This window comes from Macrotis lagotis, chromosome 5, assembly GCF_037893015.1.
Source record: "Macrotis lagotis isolate mMagLag1 chromosome 5, bilby.v1.9.chrom.fasta, whole genome shotgun sequence".
NCBI classification, from domain to species: domain Eukaryota; kingdom Metazoa; phylum Chordata; class Mammalia; order Peramelemorphia; family Peramelidae; genus Macrotis; species Macrotis lagotis.
Genome location: NC_133662.1, coordinates 35,119,119 through 35,138,063, shown reverse-complemented (window position 1 = coordinate 35,138,063; position 18,945 = coordinate 35,119,119). Strand labels below are relative to the sequence as shown.

The 18,945-nt window shown below is 42.5% G+C and overlaps 1 protein-coding gene across 3 annotated transcripts in view; it reads left to right on the top strand.

The window, feature by feature from the left end:
* Positions 1 to 7,165: 7,165 nt before the first annotated feature.
* The window catches only part of TRAM2 (translocation associated membrane protein 2), a 104,219-nt gene continuing 92,439 nt past the window's right edge, over positions 7,166 to 18,945 (top strand). Inside the window, exon 1 of one of the 3 annotated variants that reach the window (XM_074237187.1) lies at positions 7,166 to 7,402. In XM_074237187.1, coding sequence (XP_074093288.1) covers positions 7,283 to 7,402 — 120 coding nt within the window. In that variant the 5' untranslated portion in view covers positions 7,166 to 7,282. Of the gene's footprint in view, positions 7,403 to 8,225 lie in introns of those variants that run through there. The other 2 variants (XM_074237189.1, XM_074237188.1) reach the window with 2 other exon arrangements.

The following is an 18,945-nucleotide window of genomic DNA, read 5'->3' as shown; positions in this document are numbered from 1 at the left end:
AGAGTACTTCTCAGTGATTTTAAGCATCTGGGCCAGGAGGAAACTCTGGTTTTAGAAAAGAATAAATGCTATTGCTGAACATGGCAACAGATGTATATAAGAAGTGTGAGACCTGTTCCTGGTGTGTTCAGCGGAAAGTGCTAATGATGCAAGCTGCTTCTCTGGAAAGGTACAAGCATCAACAAGTCTTTGGAGTTGTTTTGAGGAGAGTCCTTTTCTTTGTAAGGGGATAGAAATAACTTAAATTCCCAATAGTTCACAGATAGGTAGTTTTCCATTGAAGAAATACAAACCATTGATAATCATTTGATAGAATCTTCCAAAGTAATAGTAATAATAAAAGAAGTACTAATAAAAACAATACTGAAGTTTTTCCTTATGATAATCTGTGATGGATATGACAAAAGATTAAAAAAAATGGTAAATATTAAGGCAACAGAAAGACAATGTAATGTTGGTGGTGCTGTGAGTCAGTTCAATTTCTGGAAACCAATTTGGAACTATACTAAAAGAGTCACTAAATTGTATGTACCCTTTCATCACACAGCAAAAATGCCAAAGAGGTCAAAGACAGACAGAGGAGAATTATGGTATAATTTTGGGGGGGAATAAAACATTAGAAATAAGTTGGGTGATCATTAATTGGTAGATGGCTGAAGGAACCATGGTACATAAATATAAGAAATATTATTGAACTCTAATAGGACAAAGTTGAAGAATTCAGAAAACCTTGTGAGGACCTTCCTAAACTAAAACAGAAAAAAGTAATTTGAACCAAAAGAATAATGATCACAATTACAGAAAGAAAAAGAAAATAGTATTGAAAGACATCAGTACTTTGACTCCAGAGGACTGATAATAAAATATATTTTCTTTCTTTCTTGAAGGAGGCAATGGAGGTCCTGTCAGATGTGGTGGATATATTGGTTTGTTTTGTTAACTATATTTCTTTCTTACAAGGGAGAGATCAAGGTGAGAAAGAAGGGCAATGGTCTTGAGAAAGAATAGCAATTTTTACAAAAGTACTAGTAAAACTTTTTAAATTAACAATAGAAACAGCATCCTAGTGGTAATGGACCATTTCATGTGATTTTTTCCTTATAACAATTCAACCAGAACTCAGGAATCTTCTGCAGTTTTCCAAGGTGTTATGGGACAAGTATTTCTTTGTTCATGACTTCCCTGCCAGGACTTATTCTGATCAGGGCTGAGAATTGGAAAGCAAGCTATTCAAGGAAATATTCAATTCAGTTTAATAGTAATCAAAACTAGAGCTATACCATTCATTCTTTTTTTAAAATTATATTTTATTTTTCCAATTTCATGTTATAAGTTTTTCAACATTCATCCACATGCATATGCATATTTTTAAGTTACATAATTTCCTTCCATCCTCCCTTCCCACTGCCTTCCCCTCAATAGCCAACAGTCAGGTGAATACTGTACATATATATTTATGTTTAACATGTTTACAGATTAGTCATTTTCGTTATGAAGAATTAGGATTAAGGGTAAAGAAAGAAAACCATGAGAAAGGAAAGAAATACATAAGAGAAATTTTTAAAAAGTGAATGTAGTGTTCATTCAGATTCTGTAGGGTCTATTTTGTTGTGTTTTGTTTTCATTTTCTTCCTCTGGATAGGGATAGCTGGTCTCCTAGTGTTGTCCTAGCTCTCTGAACTGCTGAGAGGAGCTGCTTCCATCAAAGTTGACCAACTCACAATGCCATCATGAAGGTTTTATCATTCATTCTTGAGATCAGCAGTAGGCGCTCTCTAAATTGTACCCAATTAACCCTGTTGGTGATACTGAGGCCAGAATAGAAGGCAAAGTAGAACCAGCATTTGACCTTTCTAGTGGATGCTTCTAATGCCACAGGCTTTACTTCATATGTGCTGATGGTTGGGCTTGAGCCATTGATGCTTACTGACCTATGCTTTGAAGTCTCTGAGGATGGGGAAAAGAGAATGACTCACAACCAGTATGTTACTCAGCTGAGAGGGCAGTTGAAGAATATGACCTCAGGTCAGAAGAGATTTAAATTGGAACTTTGTTCATGAAATGGAGGCAAGAAGTGCTTCAAAATCTTGGTTCCCTAAGAAAACAGATACCAGATGGGTGCAGAGTCACCCTAGATTGAGTAGAGGAAAGATAGGCAATCTGACAGCCTATAAAAGTGAATCAGAGACTTGCCAGGTGTCTAAAGATGATGCATCACAACTGTCTGTTAGTCATAGGTGAGTTAGTCAGACTCCCTAGCAAACAGAATAAAAATTTAGGCAAGTCATGGAATTAGACCCAAAATTAAATATGGACATTTGACACCAAATGATTTATCATATGGGAAGGGACTTGGTCAAATTCCAGAGGAAGAAGAAGCTGAAGAAGCTGTATGTTCTTTTGAGTGGTCAAGGCTGCCCTCACCTGTGAGGGCATTGTACCTGAATAGGAGATAGCTAGATCCAGAGGTTGGACCAAGCACTCTTTCTTGTCCAATATTGCCAATTGTGGAGCATTGGGGGATAGAGATAGTACCATTTTGTCAAGGCTATCAACTAGGAAGCTAGGTGACTTAGTGGATAGAACAAGTATATCTGAAGTTAGAAAGAGAGGAGTTAAGATACAGCTTCATACTTAATGACTGTATGACTCTGGGCAAATCACTTAACCTCTATCTGTCTCAGTTTCCTTGATTGTACAATAGGGTAATAATAGTACCTACCTTCCAGGGCTGTTGTGAGGAAAGTATAAAATAATATTTGCTAAATGTTTAGCATAATTCTTGAGATACATTAGGTTTACTTAATAGATGCTTATTCCTTCTTCTTGTCTCATCAATAGGCTTAAAGGTGGGATTGCAAGGTCCCAACCTGAAGATAATTTTTGTGTTTCTCTTTCCCTTCTCCCTTTACTGCTTAAATGTTCAAAGGCAACATTGGGTTACCACAGAAATGACTGGATTATTTGACCTGCAACACATGATTCCTTGGATCCAAATATACTCGCTGGAAGAAGGGTTAAATATTGCCCTTGGTAGCAGGGTTAGGGAAAGATGCATACAATTAATAGAGTTACATAAAAACTTGTTTTATGTAATCTTTATTCCTTCTAGATATGGGAACTATATGACCCAGAATATTGAAACTGTAGTTGTATCAGGAAGATCTGAGTACAAATGCAACTTTATTAACTGTGTAATCTTGGACAAGGAAGTTACCCTCTGTGTGGTTCCCTTTCCTATCTCTTAAGAAGGGGTTGATAATAACAGCACCTTTCTCACTGGGTTTGTGGGGAGGATAAAATAAGATAAAATATTTATGTAGCATTTTGTAAACTTTAAAATGCTATTATAAATGGTAGCTATTATTATTCTACTTCCTCCCCTCACTGTATTTATCTCATATTGACTTATTTGTAAGCATGTAGAATCTTCTCAGTAAATTGTAAGTTCTTTAACAGAAGAAACTTTCTCACTTTTGTATTGCATTTCTAGAGCCTAGACATAACATACACTTTTTTTTTTAGGATTTTTGCAAGGCAAATGGGGTTAAGTGGCTTGCCCAAGGCCACACAGCTAGGTAATTATTAAGTGTCTGACACCGGATTTGAACCCAGGCACTCCTGACTCCAGGGCCGGTGCTTTATCCACTACGCCACCTAGCCGCCCGACATAACATACACTTAGTAAATGCTTATTGATTTGATCACTTGATTGATTAATATGTACCTTCAAATGACCCTACTGCATTTGGTTCACTTATTAATATTCTATTTTATCCTTTGGATGATATGTAATATGTGAAGGAAGTGATGCACCAATGTACCCAATTCAATTTGCAGAGACAAGTCTTTAAATGAGAGAGAATAGAATAAGTAAAATAACAAGAGGATGGTCCGCCCATTTTTTTTTTTCTCCACACCATTTTGAAAGGAATGGGGGAGGGAAACAGGAAAGTTCATTCAGTTATCATAAAAAATTTCTCAGAAATCTGAAGATTATATGTATATGGGAGACACCATGAAACTGGTTGTTTAGAAAGTAATGGTGGGAGGAAAACAGAAGGAAGAAGGAAGATGAATAGCAGGAAGAGTTTCTACATTGTGTCATTAGTTTGTAGATAGCTTTAGAAGTTGCCAGAGATAAGCATAGAGAAACAATACATTGCATCAATAGAGGAAGATACAGAAGCAATGACAGTAGCTTGGGGAGTAGGGAGGCAAACTATACTTCCAAGAGAGAAAGAGCAATTAAAGTGCTGGTGAGGCTTCCCCAAGAGCTTTCCTATTGGTGTTTTGGGAGCATGACTTTTGGGAGCATAAATACAGAACTATTCTAGGGAAAGGTGGGAAATAAGAAATGATCTTTATTGGAAGTGTAATGTGTTAACTGTTTTCTTCCTAAAGGATCCTGGAATATATCCCTTCTATGTAACTCATTGTCCTGAGTATTCTTTTCTATAGTTGTGTGGATCAGAAGAAGCCTGTTTACTTATAGGAAGGAAAATGAACTTATCCCAGAAGGGAGAGACAAAATGAATCAGATTCTAATTTTCCCAGAGAGATTCTGAACGGTGGCCCTAGTCAGGGAGAGTATTAATTGTTAAATAAGCTTTTATCCTTATGAGTCAAGAGCTCAGATTCTTCCCATAGGTCATGGATTACAAAATGTTATAAAAGAGTTATCATTCTTAACTTTTCCTTTTATGTTATAGATCTAACTTATCTCATAATATTTAACTACTTACCTATGATTCAGGGTTCATCCTCCTCAACATTCCTTTGCATGTGCCCTCCTATTTCTCCTCTCATTGTCACAGTACAAACTTTTAATTCCCTCTTGGATTATTGGAACAGTCTTCTTGCATTTTGTCTTTTCCTTCTCTTCTCTAATCTGTTCTTCATGAAACTGTCAAATTGATTTTCCTAAAGCACAAGTTTGACTACATCACTCCTCCATTTGAGAAGCATCAGTGGGGTCCATTGCCTTAGAATAAAATGCCAACTCCTCTGTTTAGCATTTAAAGCCCTTTACAATCTGTCTCTAGCCTCTTTCCAGGCTAATTACACATGACTTCCTCTCTTGGACGCTGTGTTCTATCCAAACTGACCTTCTTGCTGTTCTTCTTACCCTGACATTCCTTCTCTGACCTAAATGCTTTTGCAGAGATCCAGAATGCTCTCTCCTGATTTGTTTCTCAGAACCATAGAACTCCCTTCTAGGCTCAGAGCAAATATGAAGAATCAAGTATTAAAAGAACTTTCCTGCTCTCTAATTCTCAGGAATTCCCAACTAAGATTACATCTTTTACTGGAACCCATCCCCAGTCCCTCTCAATTTTAGTATCTTCCCCTCTGTTAATTATTTCTATTTGTCTTGTATATATATAGCTTGATTTGTCTATATTTTATTTACATGTTTTCTCCTTTGGATTAAATTGTAAACTCCTTGAGGGTAGGTGCTTTTTAAAAAAATTTTTGCTTTTTTTTATTTCTAGTGCTTATACTTAATAAATGCTTATTGATTTATTGTGACAGGGAAAGAATTAAAATTCAGAAGAGTGTAAAAGGATATACATACGCATAAAAGAATATCTATCTATCTATATATATATATATATGCATAAAAGAATGTCTGAAAAACCTGGGCAGACTTGTATGAACTGATACAAAATGAAGTGAGCAGAACCAGAGTACTGTCCAGAATAAGAGTAATGTGATGTAATGATGAATCAACTTAAAAGGACTTGGATACTCTGATCAAGACAATGCCACAGAACTCATTATGTAAAATGCCATCTAGGGAGAGGATTGATTCTGAGTACAGACTGAAGCATAGTTTTTAGTTTCTTTATGTTTTTTGCTTATATTTTTTATGTAACATGGCTAATATGGAAATCTGTTTTGTGTTGACTTTACATATATCATTATCGATGCATTGCTTTTCCTCTCGATGGAAGGGGGAGAGGTAGGAGGAAGAAAAAATTTTTAAAGTATTAAAAATAGAGTATCTAAGAAGTGATTAATAAATTGTGACTAGGGGTGGCTGGGTGGCGCAGTGGATAGAGCACCGGCCCCGGAGTCAGGAGTACCTGAGTTCAAAGCTGGCCTCAGATACTTAATAATTACTTAGCTGTGTGGCCTTGGGCAAACCACTTAACCTCATTGCCTTGAAAAAAAAAACTAAAAAAAATAAATTGTGACTAATAAAAGAATGGAATTGAAAGTGAACAGGGCCTACCACATAGTAGGCATTTAATACGTGTTTATTGATTGAAAGAGTAATTCATTGTCCGGGAACTACTTGTCAGCTCCCCACCCTCATCCTGGTTTGTTGAAATCCTATCCATCCTCGGTGGTCCTTCTCAGATTTCTGCATTCTTTTAGGGGGGGAAACATCCTTTCTTCTGATTATTTGTCCCTCAGTCAATCAACAGGCGTCGAAGGCCAGGCACTGAGCTGTTAGTCGGCTTTGACCCGCACAAGTCCCGTTTTGCATGGAGTTGTTTAATTTCCTCGAGGACAGGGCAATGCCTCATTTACCCTTTCTTAATTTTCCTTGGGGTCCGGCTCACACTGGGGTTTGCCGAACTGACGTTTACCGCCCCTCAGTGTTGGACGCGCAACTCCGTCCCCCTGGGGAGCCGGCGCACGACAGGCGCCTGAGAAGCGCCAGTTTTCAACCTCACCCTCCGGGGGTGTCCCTTTGGCCGCCCCCCGCCCCTCGCCGCCCCCCGGTGCTGCGGCACCGCCTCTTCCAGGGGGCTCGCTTTGGGGAGGAAGGTCACAAAGGCAGGCCCGTGGCGGCAGAGGAGGGGAGGAAGCCCCCGGAGGCGGCGGCGGCGGAGATCGGAAGGAGAAGTCCGCCCTAGGGGGGAGCGGGGGGCGGCCCGCAGAGAACACTGCAGGAGCCTGGAGCCCGGGGCGGCAGCAGGGTCGGGCGGCCGCAGCGCCCGGGGGCTGTGGGGAGGGGGCGCCCCGAAGCCCCGCGGCGGGCGCGCGCCCCCCGGCCCGCGCGCGCCCCCGGCCGGCTTCCTCCCCGCGGCCGGGAAGGAGTTAAGCCTCGGGGGCGGGGCCGCGCCTGCGCCGCCGCTTGGGGGCGGGGCCGCGCCGCCGGCCCGGGGGAGGGGCGGGCGGGGGCGGGGCCGCGGGGGCGGGGCCCGGAGAAGTTGTTCCGCGCTGGGCGGGCGGCGGCGGCCCCGGAGCTGGAGAAGTTTGCGCCGCTCGCCAGGAGCCAGCGGAGGGCAGGCTGCGGCCCGGCGGCGGCTTCCCGGCGCCCGCTGCCATGGCTTTCCGCCGGAGGACGAAAAGTTACCCGCTCTTCAGCCAGGAGTTCGTCATCCACAACCATGCGGACATCGGCTTCTGCCTGGTGCTGTGCGTCCTCATCGGGCTCATGTTCGAGGTGAGGGGGCGCCGGGCATCGGGGGCGGGGAGGGAGGGGCGGCCGGGCGCCGCTCCCGCCGCCGCCGCCGCCGCCGGCCCCTGCCTCCGCGCCCCTCCCCCGCCGCCGGGCGCCTCCAGATGTGGCTCCTGCATCCACGTAATCCGCATCCTCCTCCCGCCGCCGCCGCCGCGCCGGGCCGGGCCGGGCCCGCGCCCCGCTTTTGTGCGGCGGCGCCCGGGGCCCCTCCGTGCCCGCCGCCGCCCCGGGCCCCTCCGTGCCCGCCGCCGCCCCGGGCCCCTCCGTGCCCGCCGCCGCCCGGGCCCCTCCGTGCCCGCCGCCGCCCCGGGCCCCTCCGTGCCCGCCGCCGCCCCGGGCCCCTCCGTGCCCGCCGCCGCCCCGGGCACGGCACTGGACGCGGTGCCCCCGGCACTTGGCTCACTTCCCTTTCACCCAGCCCCGGACCGCCGACGCGCCTGGTCTCCGCCGGGACCGGCCCGGCCCGGGCCAAGCGCTCCGGGGCGCCCGGCCCGCATCCGCGCCCCGCGCCGCCTCCCCCTACCTGCCTCCCTCCCTCCCTTCCTTTTTCTTTCTCTCCTCCACTTCCTCCCTCCTTCCTTCCTCCCTCCATTCTGTCCTTCTTTCCTTTCCTCCCTCCCTGTCTTCCTTTCTCCTTCCTTCCTCCTCTTTCTTCTCACCCTTCCTTCCTCTTTTCCCACCCTTTTTTGCTTCTTGCCTCCCTTACTTCCTCCTCCTCCTTCCTCTCCTTTATTCCCTGCCTGTCTCCTTTCCTTCCTTCCTTCCTTCCTTCCTTCCTTCCTTCCTTCCTTCCTCCCTCCCTCCCTCCCTCCCTCCCTCCTTACAGCCAGAATGACTTCTCAACCATTTCTTCCACTACCTGGATATAGGGACTGAAAGGTTCATTGGCCTTGCCCACAAGGTGACTTGCCCTGATCCTGTATGCCATACCTTCTTTTACACTTGTTTGGGTGGGGGTGGGGGAGGAATACTAAGCTTTAACTGTCTTCTTTTGCCAGAATGAGAGGGAATGATTTACCTTGTTTTCTGGGAAAAGGTGGCACCTGAGCAAATAGGACGAGGTCAGAGGTCATAGGGCAGCTCTAGCCTGAATCAGGCTGTCCCTTCCTCACTTCCAGAAATCATGTGAAACATAAAATCACTTGGTTTAGTAAAGAGGGAGAACTCCTCTTTGGAGTGAAAAAGGGGAGGTACTATTGGGAAGTTGGGTGAAATGGAGAGATTGAGCACTGCCTCTTCTCCTGAGAATAAAAGTAGTTTGTTTCTATTATCCTTGAGATTTTCTTTAGTAGAATTATGGGACAGGACTCAGTTGTCTCCCTTTCTGGGTAGTGTTGCTTATCCTGAGTCTCCATTTGGGAGATGGGTTTGGACGCTTGGGACTATCCAAGTAAAGCTTACATAAAAAAATGTTTTCCTGTCTCTGGAGAGTGTGGGTAGGGGGAATCCTATTCCAGCTAACCATCCCTCTCTTTCCTTCCTTAATCCTCTAGTTTTCCATTATGTCTTGGTGGAATTCTACTTCCTGGGTCTATTTTCATTTGTTATTCTAGTAAGAGTTTTAGGGGAGCCTTTTTATGCTAGGGGATGCCATTGAGATTACTAGGAAGGCAAACAGCAACATAGATCCCCTGTGTCTGTAAAACTTTTCACCAGATTGGAGATTTTAGTCCAGATTTCAGTTTTGGAGTGGATGTCAGTATTTTTACTATTGCACTCCCCATCATATTCCTTGGGCCCTGTTACTGTGATAATAGAAAAATGTTCAATTTTTGCCTGATAGATAAAATCTGAACAGCTTCATGGCAATGTGTTTTTAGTACTATCTCACCAGCCCTGTCTGAAATGACACTGAAATACCCCCTTACCCTTCTCTGAGGGTGTGGCTAGAGGTCTAATGTGAGGACTATATAGTCCTTGTGACTGCAGATTCAGGGCAAAACTTGTGAAAACCGTAATTTGACCTTGTGGCTCTATATTGCTGGTTGTAGAACCTGATGATATTTGTGGCTTTTCCTTTGCTCAGATTGGGAGGCCAAAGCGTTTTGTCTTTTGAATTTTTCCTGCCCTCTATTCTCAGAGCACTTTTATGCTCTGAGGCCTCTGGGTGATACTTCTAAATATTTTGAGATTCTACTAGAATTCCATGGCCCAAGGAGGCAGTGGCGAGAGGGAGGAAAGAATGGTAAGAGATAGCTCAGATTTTCCTATGTTCTTATTAGTGGTCTAGAGAGTGAAATGGCCTTGATTGAAATAATCAGAAGGGCGCTTCATTTCTTCACTTCTTTCAGAGTGGGCTCTTGGGTCCTTTGTGACCCTTTGGGCAGAACACGGGGCATGTTCTGCCTATGCTGATTTGGTAGAGAGTGGTCAGTGCTAGACAACCTACTTGTTAAAAAGTGGAAAGAGTAATAAATAACAAATAATAGTTTGTGCAGGAAGTAGGGACTCGATGTGTTTTATTGGAAAAGGGGTATGTTTAGAAAGAAAGCTTTCAGGTATTAGGTGACCACTGAAATCCCTTCCAGCTCTAAACTTTGTCGTTTTGCGGGTAGAGAGGTTGAGGAAACACTGAACTTGGTGAAGATGAATGTTCAAGTCTTCCCTCTTAAGACCATAGACCAAGGGGCAGCTATGTGTCTTAGTGGATATGGATAGAGTACTGGCCCTGGAGTCAGGAGGACCAGACACTTAATAATTACCTAGCTGTGTGAGCCTGGGCAGGTCACTTAACCCCATTTCCTTGCAAAAACCAAACCCTCCCCCCCAAATCATAGACTAAGCATCTAATCTCCTGAAGCTTTCTATAAAATGGGAATAATACCTACATCACCTCAAAAGGATGTTGGGGGTGGGGTAGAGAAAAGATTGTATATAAATAAAAACTCTTATTTTCATTATCACTATTAATGGTTGGACACCTGGGAGCTGTATGCTAGTCCCAGTGCTATTTAGATATTTTTTTCCATACCTAGTTAATGAACAGAATGACAGTGGCTTAATTCTTCCCTTATCTTAAGACTGAAGGGGCAGCTTTCCCCCAAACCTGGTAAGTTGCTCTCAGTTATATAGCTTGGTTATATGCTTTGTGCCTGCAAAAGAGAGCCCCATCATTGTCCTTGGAGTTCTAGGACTTTTCATGCCCTTCACCATTCTCCTGAAAGTCTGGGGTGAGAGATTGGGGATCAGGGTGGCATGGAAGAAAGAAAAGAAAAAGATTTAGCACTTTGCATTTTTCTCCTGAATGTAAGACTAGGAGGAAAGAAGGGGGGAGGGGAAGAAAGGGAAAGAGGGTATCATGCTGTTGAATTTCTGACTTAATGCCAAACTGAGATGCTTTCATTTAGAAAAAGAAATGTGAAAACTCAATTATAATTCTTTCCACAAAGAGCTGTTCTCCTAGACACCCCCCCCTCCATTCCCCCTTTCCCTCCTCCCTTGGTGTTCCTACCATCCAACCTCTTCCCCAAGAGCCTGGCCCCACTCTCTCCAGGAGGCAGCTGCAGTCTTGCATAGTAATCCCCCTCTTTATCTTATCCATCCCTGCTTTACTCCCACCCCAGCTTTTCTCCTCTTGGACTCTCCTACTCTCAGATAGAGGTGCTTGACTTTTCCCCTTGGTGATGGGACCTCTGAATTCTCTCCTTTAGGATTTGGTGGGAACAGATGAGTGAGTCCTGCCTTGGTTTTTTTTCATTTGGGGATATCCAAGAAGCCTCTGCCTCTGCCATCTCCCATTGCCAAGGCTGGGGGACAGGTTCCTTTCCCTTTTCTCAGGTTTTGCCTTCCTCCCAGGCCATTTGGAGAGTAGTAATTCTGCAGCCACAGTACTTGGCTAAAAAAATGTCAGGAATGTGGAGATTTTTCCCCCCTTCTTCCTTTCCAGCTTTCCTCTTAACTTTGCTTTAAAGAGAGGTGGGGCTAAGGGAGATTCCTACCAAACAACTTAGCTCTTCAGTTTTGGGGTGTGTGTGTGTGTGTGTGTGTGTGTGTGTGTGTGTGTGTGTGTCTGGTCAGTGTCTGTTTGGGGGGGGGGAGTGATTTGAAAGCCTTCCCTTTTTTCCCCTCCTTTCCTTCCCTTCCTTCTCCAGACGCCCTGTTTAGTGCCACGTTTTAAACTGAAGCAGACAGAGGAAAAGGAAAGAACTTTTCCATCCACAAATAGAGGATAAGAAAAAGCAGAGGAGGTGACTCTTTTCTGGCCCCTGAATGGAGCAGTGAGCCTGCTATCTCTTAAGGCTCATCCTTTCAAGAAATAGAAAGCTTTACGATTTTTTTCAAAAACTAAGTGAAATACATTGGCAGCTGTAGGCAGAGTTTTGAAATGGTCTGTCTATTGTTTGCAGGTTTGGTTACCCTTTCTCAGCTTGAGATAACTAGAGGGTTTCATTCTGAACTCTTGGGCAGTGTTTGGCTTTCTAATTGATTTTATTTCTGGAAATAAGACTGACTTGTAAGGGCGAAACATTCCCAGCATACATAGTAGATCATCCTTGTGAGTGAGTGAATGAAGGGGAAAGAAGTCCAGCCTATATACATGTGGTTGTGCTGTAGGTGGTATTAATCCCCCTTAAAATATAATTAATAGATAGTTTAAAATTACACCATCAATAACCTTATAACTGGTGGAGGGGAACTGGCCTTGACACCAGAAATACATGGGTTCAAGTCCCTCCTCTGAAGGATGTGTGACTCTGGATCAGTTACCTGCTTGTTTCACAGTGCCTCAAGTAGCTTTTAATACATATGTGTGTGTGTGTGTGTGTACGTACGTACATACATACACACACACACACACACATATATATTTATATTATGTCACAGTTTGCTCACCTACATTGATAGAGGGAATTTGGTCACCCAGAGTTCCCTGCATCAGTCAAATTACAGGTCTGGCCCAATATCCTACCCAAACAAATTGGCATAGTTAGCTTAAAGCATAGGCAATTGTCTTGACTTCTAATACAAGCCTTACAAAGAAGTTCTTCTGTGTGTGTGTGTGTGTGTGTGTGTGTGTGTGTGTGTACACATGTATGAATATACTCTAAAGACTTCTTCCTCATCCAGATCCCCTTCCCCTGAGAAGGATCTGTGCTTTCCTTAGCAGATGAAATTTATGGGAAACTCCAGGTGTGGAAATTCTCTTTACCTATACTGTTATGTTATATTATTTATCCATTAACAAATGTTCTTTTGCTTTGAGTGACTCTTTTATTATAGGTGATGGACTAATATTCTATTGTTTAATATCTTAAGCATTTGAAAGAGCTCATGTTGCCCCCACTTTAATTCTTGTATCCTGTTCTTTGAATCCTAGTATACAAAGAAAGTGGAAAGGTAAAGGGAAGGGAACTCTTTAGTCTTCTGGATCAGTCCTTCAGTACTTTGGTGATGCTCTCATTCCTTCTCCACTCCATCCTTCACTCAGATGCCAAATAGATCTTCTTAAAGCACAGATCTGACCATGTCCCCCTTCTTTTCAGTACACTTCAGTGACTCTCTACTACCTCTAGGATCATGTATAACATCCTCTGTTGAACTCTTCATAACTTGGCACCTTCCTCCCTTCCTCCCTTTCCAGTCTTCCCATATTTTCTGTGGCCCAGTAACTGACTCCAAATATGCTATTCACCATCTCTGGATTCTGGGCATTTTCCATCATTATCCCTTCCTTGCTTGTAACTCCTCATCTCAGCTTTGTGACTTTTCTGATGTCCTTCATCTTCAGCAAAAAACATTTCCTGGCCCTCTTGAATCAGTGCCTTCTCTCTGTAAGAGTCTCCCATTTGTCCTGTACATACCTTTCCTTTTGTTTGCCCTATTAGACTGTTTGCTCCTTGAGAGCAGGGACTGGTTTTTGCTCTTCACCCCAGCTTACACAGCACCTGGCACATATTGATTTTGAATAAATTCTTGACTTTGAGCAACGGACTAAGTAAGAATTTAAACTTAGTTTTAATTTCAGCTTCGAAAAAGTGCTATGTGACCCCAGGGCAGAGCCCTTAATCTCTGTTCTTTCCTTTGGTGAAGAGAGCATCAGCCAGAAAGATTGGATTGACCATTTAGTGAATTTTTAACCCTGGAAGCAGAAGGAAGCTCTGGGAATCAAAGGATACTTTCTACCAGTGTCTTAGAAAAACCTTAGGGCTCTTTTGAACTGGAGAGCAAAAGTTAGAGGCAACATAGTGCAGTGGGGTGGAAAGATGACTGAATTTGAAGTCAGAAGTGTTAGTATTCCATTTCTTTCTCTGACTCCCTGTGGTCTTGGGAAATCACCAGCCCTCAGGGCTTTAGTTACTTATCCATCCCAATGTGCCAGGTCCAGCTAAGTGTTGGGGATACAATAAGAGGCAAAAGTTCCAACTCTAGATCTGTGAAGCCAAAACCATCCATCTCCCTAAAGCATTGTAATTCCCAACTTTTCCTATTAAGCCCTTTATTTAAAAGAGTTGAGTTGTTAGATATTCTGGGTGAATGATAAGTAGAGGCTGGATAAAAGGTTATTGAAGTAAGGTTATGCAGTAGGGAAGAAGGCTAGATTTGGAGTTCATGGCCTGAGATTGAATCCAGCTTTGTCATTTATTGTCTGGTGAGCTTGGGCAAATTTCCTTAACTTTATTTGGGCACTTCTACAATCTGTAAAAGGAGGGGATTGACCTAGATGAACTTCCATGGTCCCTTTCAGCTCTTATCTGTGATCCTCCAACTTCCAAGTTCCCTTCCATCTCTTAAATCTATGATCTTATGAAGTTTGAGTCATTTCTCCAGCTTGCTGAACTTCTCTCCCTTTCCAGAGAATTTAGTGATGTGACTCCTCCCAGGAGAACATCTGTTCTCTCTCAGTTCTGTCCATCTTCTGAGGGCATGGGGTGTAGGGTAGTTGGAGAGGATGCTGCTGCTGTCAGTTCAGTTGGGCAGTAAAAACTGCACAGCAAGTAGGTGCATCTTTTCTCTTTCTTCCCCTGTTTTTAAAACCCCACGTCTTTCCTGTTGTTCATTGCTCAGGGCACCATTCCGACCCATCACAACAGATGGGAGCTGCAGCCCTGGCTGTTGGTGTTGCTATGGTGAGAACTTCCCTCCCACAGGCATGAGCTCCTTTTTGATCTGCTTCCTATTGGGCAGGGGCCCCACTGACCAGTCCAGTGGTACAGCCATACTTGCTCCTACCTTGATAAATGAGACTGAGGGCCTCCTGAGAAGACTGAATTTATACCCTTCTAGCACTGGAGGTCTGCTTTCTAATCATAGTGAGAACAGTTGGAGGGAGAAATTCTGATGTGTTTGGTGGGGAAACCTTGTTGTTGTCTGGGCTTATTGGCTGTAAGACCAACATCCACCAGTGTCAGTCTGGCGCCTGGTAGCAGTTAGCTAAAAGAGAATATGATTTTAAGACAACAATAACAAAGCAATTCCTGGTGTCTTGAAATTTTGTTTTATTTTTCTTTTACCTACCTCCCTTATTAAAGGTACCTTGCTAGTCTGGAGCAGAGGAGAGTGAGATATAACTTGGCCTTGTCAGTTTTGCTAGTTGCCTCAGTAGGGAAGCATCATGTTGCAGTGGAAAATGGGTTGGATTTGGACTCTGAGGATCAAATCTGTACTTTGCTGCTATTTTCTTGTGTGACATCCATCTCTAAAGCTGTGATCTTAGGAGAGGCAGTATGGCAGAGTTTGATTTTTTTTTAATTAAATAATATTTTATTTTCTCCCCAATTTTATTAAAGATGATTTTTAACATTTTGTGTTCCAAATTTTCTCCCTTTCTTCCTCAACTCCTCCTTCCTGAGATGTAAGCAATTTAATAGAGGTTATACATGTTAATCAATAGCATAGGGTTCCTTTTTTTTTTTTTGCAAGGCAGTAGGGTTAAGTGATTTGCCCAAGGTCACACAGCTAGGTAATTTTTATGTGTCTGAGACTGGATTTGAATTCAGGTCCTCCTGAATCCAGGGCCAGTGCTCTGTGCTCTGTCTACTGTGCCACTTAGCTGCCCCTGGCACAGGGTTCTTAACAGAGTCTGTGCATTTTTTAAAAACAGGTGGATAACTATACTTCAACATAATTGACTTCTATAGGAGCCATAGGGGTTCATGCACTTGTGGGTTTGAAAAAGTTCTGATGACTATATTTCAACATAATTGTAATCCCATGTTTTTCATTTTATGCATTTAAAAGCCTTCTGAGAAAAAGTCTCTATAGCAATACCCACAAAGGCAACCATAACACAAATAAAAGGTAAAGAAATCTAGGCTTATTAGATAGAGACCTAAGTTCAAAGTCTGCCTCTTACTCATATGAGCTTGTGATCTCAGACAGGTTAGTTCATTTCTTGGAAGATTTAATAGTATTACGTGTGTGTGTGTGTGTGTGTGTGTGTGTGTTTGACATGCTTTATAAGGTATTCCTGCTTAAGAGTACTGGCTGTTTAACCTATAAAAATGAGAGGGTTGGACTAGATGAGTTCCCTTCCAACTTTAGATCTATGATCTTAGGGCCTATGTAGAGACTGAAATGTGGAAGGGTGAAGGACATCCAACCCAGAAGGATAGTGGCAGAAGTTGGAAGAGGAACTCACAAACATCTGATTTCTAGTTTGCTCAAGGTTTAGTCTCTTGATGGTTCTTCTTTTGTGAGGGTTCTAAATAATATAGACTCCTTTCCCCACCCCTCCACCACCACTGCTGATTGACTTTCTTTTACTTGTTAGCCAGCACCAGGGGTATTCCTTACCTTTGAGACCTGATTTGGAGCAGCCTTTAATAGGTCATTCTCTATGTCACCTTTCAGATAGACAGACCCAAATACTCCAGTGATAGATGCACTTATGAACATAGTTGTACAGCAAACCATTTCTGCCTCAACTCTATGGATGCAGCTCTGGTTTTCATTTTTTTCCATCAAGAGAAGTCAATGGGACTATTGCAAGGGCTGATCTTAGAAAATCCTAGAATGTCCAACCTAGGAGTACTCTTAAAGGTCATTATGGAGAAACAGTGCATCAAAATGGATTGAAACCAGTCTTGAATCTTCCCTCTGCTATTAGGTATGTGACCTTGGACAAGTTATTAACCTTTTATGAGCCCCCATCTGTAAAATGGGAATAATAATATCTAGAGTTCCCTGTGGTAGTTATGAGGATCAAATCCTGCCTTTGCCATTTACTGACTTTGGGACTTACACCACTTAATTTCTTGGGGCCTCAGTTTCCCTGTCTGTAAAAATGAAGGGGTCAGATTTTATGCCTTCTAAGGAATCTTCCAGCTCTAGAATTGTGATCCTAATAAAATGCCTTGGAAACCTTGAAGGAACTATGTACATATCAGTTATCTATTTGACTCCTTTCATTTTACTTTTTAAGGACACTGAAGTCAGATAGATTAAGCAAATTCCTAAGGCCTCACAGTAGTGAATTACAAAATCAGGACCAGAATTTGAATGTCCTGGCCCTCAGCCTAATGTCTTTCCCATGTACCTTGTCATGGTCATGTCCCACAGTTAATGAATTTCAGACATGGGCAGATTGTGGGGGCATTGTGGTCGCTCCCTCATTACTGTCTGGCAGAGGTACATTTGTACCTTTCCTAGCCCAGATGCCTATCAGTGCTTAATTTGCAATGAAAATGTGACCTGGTTGAGACACTAAGTGTGTCTGCCTAGCAGAGGTGCCAAAAAGATACTAGATTTAAGGTTCTGAGATCCTTGATCAAAAGAATAATTTGGTATATTATTTTTCTGTCTCTGGAGCTTTTAAACCTGAGCATCAAAGCCTCAAAGAAGCTTGTAATTTTCCTTTTGGGATTGCCCCAGTGGTAGTAAGATTGTCAGAGGTATGAGGGGTTGAGCTCTCTGGTTTATTTTGCCAGGCCTCAGTTTCCCTGGAGCATCTTTTTTTTTAAAAATAAATCTGTTCTAAGTTATACATGCAGATTCTAAGTTATATACATGATTTGCTCCTTTCCTTCCTCTTTATTATAGTTCAGTACTTTCTTAATCAGGGCTTTCATTTTTTGGAAGGGGAAGTTAAAAAAGGAGGGGTACCTCCTTCATCCCTTTGTCACTTGAAGGTCTTTTTTGCTGCGCTGTTCCTCTTCATGCCTACTGACAATAGTTATTGTAAACCCTAGTTGTAATCCAAGCAGCTTTTCCTCTGCAGAGAATGGCCCCAGTAGGTGGTGTGTGATCTGTACTCTCTGCAGGCATTGAGGCACTGTGGACTTAAACCATAAAGACATTGGTTCCTTCCTTAGTTGAAAACAACAAAACAAAACAAAACACAAAAACATTTAAAAAATAATCAAAATGTATAAGATTCTAGGTTTGGGACATATGAAAATGAAATATGACAATAGGAGCCTCTAGACACAAACGTGTATTTGTGTGTGTATATGAAGAGGGGGATGGGGGAAGGAGAAATAAACATGTACGCAGATAAGAATAGTACAAAGGAGAAGCAAAGAGAGGAAAGGAGAGATTCATACCAAATACTCTAGTTTGATGAGGGAGAGATCATGTTAGACCAGCCGGTCTCAAACTTTTTGGTCTATGGAGCCCTTTGAACTTTTTAAAAATTGAGGAGAGCTTTTGTTCATGTGGGTCATATCTGTTGATTGTCATGGGATTAGAAATGAAAACTAAGTTTTATAAATATTTATTAATTTCTTTAAAATAATAGCAAACCCTATTACATGTTAACATAAATACCATTAAAATACCAGACCAAAAAAATTTAATGAGAGGAGTAGGATTGTTTTACATAATTTTTGCAAATTTCTTTAGTGTCTGGCTTAATAGAAGACAGCTGAATTCTCATGTCTGCTGCATCTAGTCTTTTGCAATATGTTGTTTTGGTTGAAGAATATGAAGAAAATCCGGCCTCACTTAAATAAGTAGTTTTAAAAATGGAAGATTATTTTAATAGGCAAACAATATATTATTTTCATTATGAAAATAGTTTTGATTTCACAGACTTTGACTTCACTATAACTCACTTCCTCAAAGGGTCTCAAGAATCCTCAGGGAATTAGGGATCATATTTTGGGAATCTGTTTTAGACTATAGGGAGATGGGTAGATTTGGCATCTTTTTGGACCCCAAAGACAAATATGCAAAAGGAGTGGGTTTCAGTCAGAACTTACTTTTTGGAACTTTACAGAGATTTGGGCAACATCTGCATAAAGGTAACAGATAACACCTAGTTTATTATTAGTTAAGATGAACCTGGGCAGGATACTTCCATGCCTCAGGTTCCTATAAAGTAGGGGCAATAATGCTTGTATTAACTACCTCTCAATATATTTGTTAGGTAGCTAGGTGATTCAGTGGATAGAGTTCTTGACTTGGAGTCAGGAAGACCCAAGTTCAAATGTGGTCTCAGATAGTCTCCAATTGTGTGACCCTGGACAAGTCACTTAACCCCTGTTTATCTTAATCTTCTGAAGAAGGAATGGCAAACTACTCTAATATCTTTGTCAGTAAAACCTCTTGAACAGATTTAGTCTCCTATGGTCCCATGAGGTCATGAA